This window comes from Bombina bombina, chromosome 10, assembly GCF_027579735.1.
Source record: "Bombina bombina isolate aBomBom1 chromosome 10, aBomBom1.pri, whole genome shotgun sequence".
Lineage (NCBI taxonomy): Eukaryota > Metazoa > Chordata > Amphibia > Anura > Bombinatoridae > Bombina > Bombina bombina.
The window spans coordinates 18,867,604-18,880,440 of record NC_069508.1 but is presented as its reverse complement, the minus strand read 5'-3'; the positions used below and the strand labels follow the sequence as shown (position 1 = coordinate 18,880,440).

Genomic DNA, 12,837 nt, shown 5'->3' with positions numbered 1-12,837 from the left:
CTATATCCGGAAAGAAAGAAATGTATCAGGTAAGCAAAAAATGGAGAGTCCACAACATCATTCAAATTACTAGGGGGAACCAATACCCAAGCTAGAGGACACAGAATTAATAGGGAGGGAGAACAAGACAGGAGGACCTAAACAGAAGACACCACCGCTTGAAGAACCTTTCTCCCAAAAGAAGCCTCAGTCGAGACAAAAGCATCAAATTTGAAAAATGTGGGAAAAAAATGCAGAGAGGACTAAGTTGCAGCCTTGCAAATCTGTTCCACAGAAGCTTTGTTTTTGAAGGCTCAAGAAGAGGAGACAGCCCTAGTGGAATGAGCTGTAATTCTCTCAGGAGGCTGCTGACCAGCAGTCTCATAAGCAAAACAAATTATACTTCTCAACCAGATGGAAAGAGAAGTAGCAGTAGCCTTCTGACCCTTGCGCTTACTAAAGAAACAAACAAACAGGGCAGAAGACTGGCGAAAATCTTTAGTAGCCTGTAGGTAGAATTTTAGAGCATGCACAACATCCAAGTTGTGCAAGACACTTTCCTTACAAGAAGAAGGATTTTTGACAGAGAGAAGGAACGTCAATTTCCTGATTAATATTTCTATCTAAAACCACTTTAGGGAGAAACCCCAATTTAGTACGAAGAACCGTCTTATCCGCATGAAAGATAAGATAAAGCGAATCACACTGCGAAGCCGAGAGTTTCGAAACTCTCAGAGCAGAAGAAATAGCAATAAGAAACAAATCCTTCCAAGGTAACAACTTAATATCTATAGAATACATTGGCTCAAACGGAGCCTGCTGCAAAACTTTAAGATCAAGGTTAAGACTCCAAGGTGGAGCAACAGATTTAAACACAGGCATGATTCTGACCAGGGCCTGACAAAAACATTGAACATCCGGCACATCTGACAGATGCTTATGTAAACGAATAGCTAATGCAGAAATTTGACCCTTCAGAGAACTGACTGACAACCCTTTCTCCCGACCTTCCTGGAGAAAGGACAAAATTCTAGGAATCCGGACCCTACTCCAAGAGTAGCCCTTTGATTCACACCAATAAAGGTATTTACGCCAAACCTAATGGTAAATTTTACAAGTAACAGGCTTGCGTGCCTGCAGCATGGTCTCAATGACCGACTTAGAAAACCTACGCTTAGCCAGAACTAACGTTCAATCTCCAAGCAGTCTGCTTCAGAGAAACGAGATTTGGATGGAGGAATGGACCCTGAGTTAGAAAGTCGTTCCTCAGAGGCAAACTCCAAGGTGGCAGAGATGACATCTTCACTAGATCTTTATACAAGATCCTGTGAGGCCATGCAGGAGCTATTAGAATTACAGACACTCTCTCCTGTTTGATATGAGCAATGACTTGTGGAAGGAGTGCAAACGGAGGAAACAGATATGCTAGACAGAAAACCCAAGGAACCACCAGACCATTTATCAGAGCGGCCTGCGGATCTCTTGACCTTGAACCGTACCTTGAAAGTTTGGCGTTCTGCCGAGACACCATCAGATCCAGCTCCGGCACCCCTCACTTGATGGTTAACCTGGAGAACACCTCCGGATGGAAAGCCCACTCCCGTGGTTGAAAAGTTTGTCTGCTCAGGAAAACCCGTCTCCCAGTTGTCCACTCCTGGAATGTGGATGACAGATAGACAACAATTGTGAGATTCCACCCACTGAATAATCTGTACCACCTACTTCATGGCCAAGAAACTCTGAGTTCCTCCCTGGTGGTTGATGTAAGCAACTGAGGTGATGTTGTCCGATTGGAACCTGATAAACCGGGCTAAGGACAATTGAGGCCAAGCCATCAGAGCGTTGTGAATCGTTCTCAACTCCAAGATGTTTATAGGGAGAGCAGACTCCTCCTGAGTCCATAGTCCCTGTGCTTTCATTGAGTCCCAGACTACTCCCCAGCCTAGCAGGCTAAAGTTCAAGGTCACTATCACCCAGGAAGTTCTCTGGAAGCATGTGCCCTGAGATAGATGGTCCTGAGAAAGCCACCACGGAAGAGAGAGTCTCTTGATGACTGGTCTAGATCTTTCCTCTGAGATAGAACTGAATGGTCTTCATTCCATGGTCTGAGCATGCATAATTACAGAGCTCTCAAATGGAATTGAGCAAAGGGAATGATGTCCATGGAAGCGACCATCAGACTAATTACCTCCATACATTGAGCCACTGATGGTTGAACAGTAGACTGTAAAGAGAGGCAAGAGGAGAGAATTTTGAATTTTCTGAACTCTGTTGGAAAAATATTCATAGATAGGGAATCTATTATGGTCCCTAAGAAAACCACCCTTGTAGCTGGAACAAGGGAACTCTTCTCCAGATCCACTTTCCATCTGTGGGAACATAGAAAAGACAACAAGATCTCGTATGAGAGTTTGCTTGTTGAAAATATGGTGCCTGAACCAATATGTCGTCCAGGTAGGGCGGCACTGCAATTCCCCAAGACCTGACCACTGCCAAGAGTTTATTTTATAGGTAAGTATTTAGTTTTAAATAGGAATAATGTAGTTAGTGATAGCAATTTTTATTTAGATTTATTGTAATTATATTTAAGTTAAGGGGTGTTAGGGTTATGGTTCGACTTAGGTTTAGGGGTTAATAACTTTAATATAGTGGCGGCGATGTTGGGGGCAGCAGATTAGGGGTTAATAAATGTAAGTAGGTGGTGGCGATGTTAGGGACGGCAGATTAGGGGTTAATAATATTTAACTAATGTTTGCGAGGTGGGAGTGCAGCGTTTTAGGGGTTAATATGTTTATTATGGTGGCGGTGACGTTGGGAGCGGCAGATTAGGGGTTAAAAAGTGTAGCTAGGTTGCGGCAACATTGATGGCAGCAGATTAGGAGTTAATAAATATAATGTAGGTGTCGGCGATGTTGGGGGCAGCAGATTAGGGGTTCGTAAATATAATGTAGGTGGCGGCGGTGTCCAGAGCGGCAGATTAGGGGTTAAAATTTTTATTATAGTGTTTGCGATGCGGGATGGCCTCGGTTTAGGCGTTAATAGGTAGTTTATGGGTGTTAGTGTACTTTTTAGCTTTTTAGTTATGAATTTTATGTTACGGCGTTGTACCATAAAACTCTTAGCAACTGACTTTTAAATGCGTTAGGGATCTTGACAGGGTAGGGTGTACTGCTCACTTTTTGACCTCTCAGGACAGACTCGTAATACCGGCGCTGTGGAAGTCCCTCAGAAAAAAGACTTTGCAACGTTTAAGTAAGTCGTTTTGCGGTAAGGCCAAATAATTTGCGGTACACCTAAACCTTCAAGACTCGTAATACCAGCGGGCATAAAAAAGCAGCGTTAGGACCTCTTAACGCTGCTTTTTTAACTTAACGCACAACTCGTAATCTAGCCGATAGTAAGGACTGCCTCACAACTTCATAACTGCTTAAAGGCCACCACTACTCTACTGAAGAGATTAACAAGGATTTAGCTAAAACTAAATCCTTGCTTGTAGGGCAAAGTACCCAAAAAGGAATTCATTTCTTCAGACACCAAAACTTCACCTCCTCCATTGACAGAGGCAAAGAGAATGACTGGGGATTATGGGTAGGGGAGTGACACTTAACAGCTTTGTTGTGGTGCTCTTTGCCTCCTCCTGCTGGTCAGGAGTGATATTCCCACTAGTAATTGGAATGATGTTGTGGACTCTCCATATCTTAGGAAAGAAAATACATTGTTATCTTGGTATCATTTGTTGAAAAGCAGGTAGGTAAGCTCAGGGGTGTGAATGTGTCTAGAGCACTATATGGCAGAATTCTGCAAGAATATGTTTAACAGTTTTATACATTTGCAAGGTACACGCATCAAAAGTCCATCATAAATAGATTCCTTGAAAAAAGTACAGCTCGGCTGACAATGCAAGACCCTCAAATCCTTGCTCTAATTAGTTTTATAAAAACAAAACATCCAAGCGCACGATTCAAGTGTAATTTTAATCATAAGTCGCTGAGAAATGAAAATATATTATGCACTGTAGAACGGGTTCTTGCTGCATATTCCTCCCGATTCTCCAGAAATGGTGCTGATCCACTCTGACTCTAAACCGCTCAGTTAGGAATCTGAAGTGTCTGCTCTCAGTTTTCAGCCCTGCAGGATTCTGTTTCTTAACCCTTTAAGGACACAGCTTTCAGTTTGCTCAATTGTTTTATGACGGAAAAATTCCGTCATATGTCCTTAAGAGGTTTTAACTGAGCAGTAGAGAGTCGGAGCGAGAGAATTTACAGAAAATTATGTGGAATATGCAAGAGTGCTCAATATATTCTAATTTTCTGTAAGTTACTGTCTTTATCAGCGACTTGTAAGTAAAATTTCACTTGAATCCTGTACTTGGATGTTTTTTATTTTCATGGAATACATTTGCAAGCGCAATATATGGCAGCAGTGTTTACAGCAATGAAATGTTTCAGACATGTGCACAATACCTATCTAGGTATGCTTTTTAACAAAGAGTAACATGAGAACAAAACTCATTTAGTAATAGGAGAACATTGGAATTTTTATTTTTATTTTATGCTCTGAATGACAAAGAAAAAATTAAAGCTTTGTTTTCTTTTTAAATGTTAGCTGTCTACAATATCTGTTAAATTGGTTTTGTACAGCAGGTTGTATAACACAGGCTTTTAAATCAGATAATTGTCTCAGAGCTTTAGCCAGTAATTTATTTTAATGATCAATAAAGCAATATAAAGCTTTGATGATCTCTTTGTCTTATAGTAATTTATGTGATTAGAGTATATATTCCCATTCATGTGCAGACAATGAGGCCTATTTATTAAAGGTCTGTAGGACCTGATCCGACAGTGCGGATCAGGTCCGACAGGCCGCCAGCAGGGGGGTGTAAATCAACCCGATCGTACTCGATCGGGTTAAATTGTGGTGATCTCTGTCCGCCTGCTCAGAGCAGGCGGACAGGCTTATGGAGAAGCGGTCTTTAGACCGCTGCATCATAACTGCTGTTTCTGGTGAGCCTGCAGGCTCGCCAGAAACACGGGCCCTCAATCTCAATTCGGAGCTTGATAAATGGGCCTCTATGTTTATTCTGAATCATTCACAATATTGAGCTAAACTGTTCTTTATACAAATAGGTAACAGGAAAAGCACATTTAGCTTTTTAAAATATTAAAAAATAATTCCTGTACAATTTGTTCATGAAAACTAAAACACTAACGGCTAGATTACGAGTTTTGTGTTAGAGGCTGTGCGGTGCTATCAAGCAGTTTTCTCTCACCGCTCACTTACCTACAGCACTGGTATTACGTGTTTTTACAAACCCATCGTTAAAAGACAACAAGTGAGCGTTGAGCAAAATTTTGCTCATTACCGCACTCCAATACCAGTGCTGCTTAAGTCAGCGGTGAGCTGGTCGTACGCGCTTGTGCACAATTTCCCCATAGGAATCAATGGGGAGAGCCGGCTGAGAAAAAGTCTTATACCTGCAAAAAAGCAGCGTAAAACTCCTTAACGCAGCCCCATTGATTCCTATGGGGAAATAAAAAATTATGTCTACACCACCTAACACCCTAACATGCCCTGAGTCTAAACACCCCTAATCTTACACTTATTAACCCCTAATCTGCCGCCCCCGACATCGCCGACACCTACATTATATTTATTAACCCATAATCTGCTGCCCCCAACATCGCTGACACCTACATTATATTTATTAACCCCTAATCTGCTGCCCCCAATGTCGCCGCAACCTACCTACACTTATTAACCCCTAATCTGCCGCCCCAACATCGCCGCAACTATAATAAACATATTAACCCCTCGCAAATATTAGTTAAATATTATTAACCCCTAATATGCAGTCCCTAACATCGACGCCACCTACCTACATTTATTAACCCCTAATATGCCGCCCCCAACGTTGCTGCCACTATACTAAATGTATTAACCCCTAAACCTAAGTCTAACCCTAACACCCCCTAACTTAAATATAATTTAAATAAATAAATATAAAGAAAATTACTATCATTAACTAAATAATTCCTATTTAAAACTAAATACTTACCTAAAAATAAACCCTAAGCTAGCTACAATATAACTAATAGTTACATTGTAGCTATCTTAGGGTTTATTTTTATTTTACAGGCAAGTTTGTATTTATTTTAACAAGGTACAATAGTTATTAAATAGTTATTAACTATTTAATAACTACCTAGCTAAAATATATACAAAAGTATCTGTAAAATAAAACCTAACCTAAGTTACACTAACACCTAACACTACACTATAATTAAATAAATTAAATAAATTAACAACAATTAAATCAATTAAATTAAATTAGCTAAAGTACAAAAAAAACAAACACTAAATTACATAAAATAATAAACAAATTACAAGATATTTAAACTAATTAACCTAATCTAATAGCCCTATCAAAATAAAAAAAGCCCCCCCAAAAAAAACCTAGCCTAAACTAAACTACCAATAGCCCTTAAAAGGGCCTTTTGCGGGGCATTGCCCCAAAGTAATCAGCTCTTTTACCTGAAAAAAAAAATACAAACAACCCCCCAACAGTGAAGCCCACTACCCACACAACCACCCCCCAAATAAAATACTATCTAAAAAAACCTAAGCTCCCCATTGCCTTGAAAAGGGCATTTGGATGGGCATTGCCCTTAAAAGTGAAGTTAGCTCTTTTGCAAGCCCAAACCCTAACCTAAAAATAAAACCCACCCAATACACACTTAAAAAAAAACAAGACTAACCCCCTGAAGATCGACTTACCGGGAGAAGTCTTCATCCATGCCAGGCCGAAGTCCTCAATGAAGCCGGGAGAAGTCTTCATCCAAGCCGGGCAAAGTGCTCCTCCAGACGGGCAAAAGTCTTCATCCAGACGGCATCTTCTATCTTCATCAATCCGGCACGGAGCGGGTCCATCTTCAAAACATTCGACGCGGAGCATCCTCTTCATCCGACGACTAAAGACGAATGAAGGTACCTTTAAGTGACGTCATCCAAGATGGCGTCCCTTAGATTCCGATTGGCTGATAGAACTCTATCAGCCAATCGGAATTAAGGTAGAAAACATCCTTTTAAGGGCAATGCCCATCAAAATGCCCTTTTCAGGGCAATGGAGAGCTTAGGTTTTTTTTAGATAGTATTTTATTTGGGGGGTTGGTTGTGTGGGTGGTGGGTTTTACTGTTGGGGGGGGTTGTATTTTTTTTTTCCAGTAAAAGAGCTGATTACTTTGGGGCGATGCCCCGCAAAAGGCCTTTTTAAGGGCTATTGGTAGTTTAGTTTAGGCTAGGGTTTTTTTTATTTTGAGGGGGCTTTTTTTAATTTTGATAGGGCTATTAGATTAGGTGTAATTAGTTTAAATATCTTGTAATTTGTTTATTATTTTCTGTAATTTAGTAGGTTTTTTTTTTTACTTTAGCTAATTTAATTTAATTGATTTAATTGTTGTTAATTTAGTTAATTTATTTAATTATAGTGTAGTGTTAGGTGTTAGTGTAACTTAGGTTAGGTTTTATTTTACAGGTACTTTTGTCTTTATTTTAACTAGGAAGTTATTAAATAGTTAATAACTATTTAATAACTATTGTACCTAGTTAAAATAAATACAATCTTGCATGTAAAATAAAAATAAACCCTAAGCTAGCTACAATGTAAATATTAGTTATATTGTAGCTATCAGGGTTTATTTTATAGGTAAGTATTTAGTTTTAAATAGAAATAATGTAGTTAATGATAGTAATTTTCTTTAGATTTATTTAAATTATATTTAAGTTAGGGGGTGTTAGGGTTAGGGTTAGACTTAGATTTAGGGGTTAATAACTTTAATATAGTGGCGGCGACGTAGAGGGCGGCAGATTAGGAGTTAATAAATGTAGGTAGGTGGCGCTGATGTTAGGGGTGGCAGATTAGGGGTTAATAATATTTAACTAATGTTTGCGTGGCGGGAGTGCGGCGGTTTAGGGGTTAATATGTTTATCATAGTGGCGGCGACGTTGGGGGCGGCAGATTAGGGGTTAATAAGTGTAGGTAGGTTGCGGCGACATTGGGGGCAGCAGATTAGGGGTTAATAAATTTAATGTAGGTGTCGGCGATGTTGGGGGCAACAGATTAGGGGTTCATAAATATAATGTAGGTGGCGGCGGGGTCCGGAGTGTCAGATTAGGGGTTAAAAATGTTATTATAGTATTTGCGATGCAGGAGGGCCTCCGGTTAATAGGTAGTTTATTGGTGTTAGTGTACTTTTTAGCACTTTAGTTATGAGTTTTATGTTACGGCGTTGTACCATAAAACTCTTAACTACTGACTTTAGAATGCGTTACAGATCTTGACAGGATAGGGTCCCTTTTTGGCCTCCCAGGACAGATAGGAAGTCCCCTAGAAAAAAGACTTTACGAAGTTTACGTAAGTCGTTTTGCAGTAAGGCCAAAGAAGTGTGCGGTGACCCTAAACCTTCAAGACTCATAATAGCAGCGGGAGTAAAAAAGCAGCGTTAGGACCTCTTAACGCTGCTTTTTTACCCTAACGCACAACACGTAATCTAGCCGTAATGTTTTTTAACTGAAGTTGAGCAACGATAAAATTACTTATTAGTGGTAAATGATTTTAATGATATAAGGTTGTTATTTTCTGTATTAAGAACAATAATACACATACATATTTATATATAAAACAGCTGAAAAAGTATTATTTTTGAGCAACGATAAAATTACTTATTAGTGGTAAATGATTTTAATGATATAAGGTTGTTATTTTCTGTATTAAGAACAATAATACACATACATATTTATATATAAAACAGCTGAAAAAGTATTATTTTTACATACATTTGTTATTGCAAGGCCCAGAATGTTTTGAAAATATTTTTGTAACATTTGAGCAACATTTTTCATTTAACAATGTCTCGGTTTCGAGTTACTTTTACTGGCGGAGCAGAAAATAAAAGAAAACACAGTAGTATATTCCATGAATTTGGGTTGATACTAAAATGTTGTATTTAGAAGGTTCCTTGCTATAACATTTGAATTGAGCTAATGTTGCACAACAGAGATATATTGTGACCTTTGCAGGTACTAGATCTATAACTTTAATGTCACATATAATGCAGAGAGGATTCATAATGCTGCGCAAGCTTTGCGAATCCCGTCTGCGCAATACACACCACTTATAAACACAGACAGGTAACACCACAACATATATTACTGCAAGTCAAGTTGCTTTTACCTACTTGTCAATGCAGCCCACCATGTAGTAAACCGTAGGAAACCAGCAGATTGCATCCAAAAAATGCATATCTGGCCTGAGCGCACAAGCAAAAAACAAAACAAACAAACAATGTACAAACAGGCATTAAGTAAGTATGAGAACACACTAAGGTTGTACGATTATTGCAGATGGAACTGGCTTAAGAGGAAACAATTATACAGACTTTAAAGGGACAATAAATTCAACATTTCTGCTCATTGTAAAATAAAACAATAAAACAGCATTGCAACATACACTATTTTGCAATAAACTATACCTCATTAAAGTGAGCTGAGAATCTATCTAGGAAGAATATACTCAAACAAGCAGCTGTGAAGATTTTATTGTATTCAAAGCAGCTGCAGGGACACACTCATTTTCTGGAATTCTCTCTCTCCTACCACCCCTGGGAGATTGATTTCTCCTGCTGAAGTTGTTTACATAGCTTTTCTATAGCCAATACTGACATGCTCAATATAAGTGGTGAATTCAAATGGCAAAACCAGCTATTTAAAAAAAAAAAAAAAAAAAAATGTAAATGAGTTATTTGAAAGGATCCGACTACACTCCTGCAGGTAAAATTTGTCACTGGGAACACATTAAAGGGCAGACTATTTTACAGTACAATACACCTTTCAGTATCTATCTATCTATCTATCTATCTATCTATCTATCTATCTATCTATCTATCTATCTATCTATCTATCTATCTATCTATCTATCTACCTATCTATCTATCTATCTATCTATCTATCTATCTATATATCTATATATGTGTCTATTTTCCCTGCAAGACTCTACAAAGTAATTGCTCAGAGAACAAGCTCATTTACATCTGTCTCTAACTGGGCACACAAAGGAGATCAGGGATATGGATTCCACCAGGCTTTTCAAGATGTGTATCACTGCACTGCTCTTGATTTGAAAACAACCTTGTAAATGCCATTGTGAAATCGGTTAGAAAAAAATATGCACAATCAAACACCTATGTTGCAAGATAAATAAATATGTGTTATAGATTCCATTTATCAAGTGCTGAATGCAGCTTTGGAACTCAAGTGGTGCATGCTTGTACTGTGATTTAATGTTTAAATGCTGCTTTTTCATATAAATGTTATATAACGAATAGGTACAGTTTCCTTTTAAGTTCAACCTGGCATCAAATCCCCAGAAAGAGAGGTGGCAGACAATTCTTTAAGGTGTAAAGGGGCCTTGCAGCTACATATGACTAATGCATAACAGGAAGATTTTCAGCACAAATCCTTTATAAACTTCCTATGTGGTTCATTTCAGCTCAGCATCCCCTGAATGAGCTGACAGAAATCTGAGACTTTACCAACTGAAAGACGTGTTTCACTAGAACTTGAGTTTATTGGATTATTACATTTTGTATTTATCTTCTATTTATCGTCTTTTTTGCTTTCACCTAATTACTATAATCACACATTATTTTATTTGACGGGTGTAGTCAGGTTTCGCTCACACGCAAACCTTTTACTTTTAACTTGGAATACACACACTAACCTGCTCAAGTTAAATTCTTACTCCTAGCAAAGTTTGTGTGTTAGTAAAAAAATCCAAATAAATAACTAACATCCTAAAATATGTCATAACAGTTTTATCCAAATTTACTGGAACGTTTCTCCAAGTCCCCCAACCTGCAATCATCTGTTGTGGTTCTCGCACCGTGCACATATGTTCCCACACCTACAGCAGATTCTTAATTACCCATCTGAGCTTGATGATACCCCAGGAGGCCAGCAGAAAAGTAATTTGACTTTAAGCTCTGATGAGCATTCTCTTGCCAACACAAGGTCATCATGTTCACTCATGTACAAGAACAGATTGTACTGGTATAAAGTGAGTCACAGATTGTACTGGTATAAAGTGAGTCTGCTGACCAGCTCATACAGTTCGGCAAGGAATACTGTAAAGTATTTTTTTAAGTATTTTTTTTTTTTAAACACATGTTCTGTCTAGAAACTTTAAATAGACATAAAGGAGCAATTAAATGCTGTAATTTGCTAGAGCATTGTATTATTGTATTGCTGCTTATGCAGAAGTATGTGTTTAACACAAGCAGCACAGTTAAACACACAGTTAACGTCCCACACCTGCAATACATAACTGATCCTAAACTGAACACAGACAGTGTCAGAAGTCAATAAAATTACTTCCTGAAAGTACTAAACCACAACTCAAAAATCTTGTGATTCAACCCACCCATTGTCACATCAGTGAGATGCAAGTTCAGCTCTATTCTAATCAAATAGGCCCCATCTATATCATAATCACTAACTGCTTGCCTCATAGGGCTTGATTAATCAAACCCTTCACCTTGCTACAACTGCAGGTTCTCACAAGAGAACTTGCAGTCTGTATTTATCAAGCAGTGGTCATCAGACCACTACTTCCCTACCCTCTTCTCCACCTCTTAAGTGGAGAATTTCAATCTCCCCGGTCTCGTCCAACCGGAGAGATTGACAGCCCCTGCCAGCATTTGATTGGCTGTGGGAGGACAGGGGCAGTGTTGCACGCAAGAGCAAAATAGCGTTTGCGTGCAATAATGAATATCACCGGCGGATCGAGCCTTATAGAATGAGTTAAGCTGTCAAAGACAAGACATCACAAGAGATTCTTCCCAAGTGTAAGAGTTTATATGAATTCCCTTTGCTTGAACATGGTCTAGGTGAAACATTCTGACAGCGCTCTAGAACATTTCAAGATGCCAATGGCTAGCACTTTGTGTCCATCTGTGAGGTTACTGGGACACAATTTATAGTATCCATGATCTAGAACATCCCATGGCACCAATGGCTAGCACTTTGTGTCCATCAGTGAGGTTACTGAGACATCTCTCATTCTATCCATGATCTACAACATCCGATGATGCAATAGCTACCATTTTGCGTCCATCTGTGAGGTTACAGAGACATCTCTCATTCTATCCATGATCTACAACATCCGATGATGCAATAGCTACCATTTTGCGTCCATCTGTGAGGTTACTGAGACATCTCTCATTCTATCCATGATCTAGAAAATCCCATGATTCCCATGGCTACCATTTTGTGTCCCACTTTGACGTTACTGAGACATCTCTCATTCTATCCATGATCTACAACATTTGATTATGCAATAGCTATCATTTTGTGTCCATCTGTGAGGTTACTGCAACATCTTTCATTCTATCCATGATCTAGAAAATCCCATGATGCCCATGGCTAGTACTTTGTGTCCATCTGTGAGGTTACTGAGACATCTCACATTCTATCCATAATCTAGAACATCCTATGATGCCCATGGCCAGCCCTTTTTTTGCATCTGCAAAGTTACTGAGACATCTCTCATTTTATCCATAATCTATTCTAGAGCATCCCATGACATCCCTTTGTGTGCATTTGTGAGGTTGCTGAAAGACCTCTTATTTTAACCAAGCTATAGAACATCCCATGATGCCCATGGTCTGCTCTTTATGTGCATCTGTGAGGTTACTAAGACATCCCTCCTTCTATTCATGCTCTCAAACATCCCATGATGCACGTGGCCATCCCTTTGTTATCCCTTTCTGTGCATCTGTGAGGTTACTGATACAGTTCTCATTCTAT

At 38.9% G+C, this 12,837-nt stretch overlaps 1 protein-coding gene across 3 annotated transcripts in view; it reads right to left on the bottom strand.

Moving 5' to 3' along the window:
• The window catches only part of KCNT2 (potassium sodium-activated channel subfamily T member 2), a 701,340-nt gene that overhangs the window by 103,671 nt on the left and 584,832 nt on the right, over nt 1-12,837 (bottom strand). Inside the window, exon 20 of one of the 3 annotated variants that reach the window (XM_053693834.1) lies at nt 9,213-9,284. The exons of the other annotated variants lie outside the window; for them this stretch is intronic. Within the exon in view, the coding sequence (XP_053549809.1) occupies nt 9,213-9,284 (72 nt within the window). The remainder of the gene's footprint in view (nt 1-9,212; nt 9,285-12,837) is intronic. 3 annotated transcript variants of the gene reach the window in all.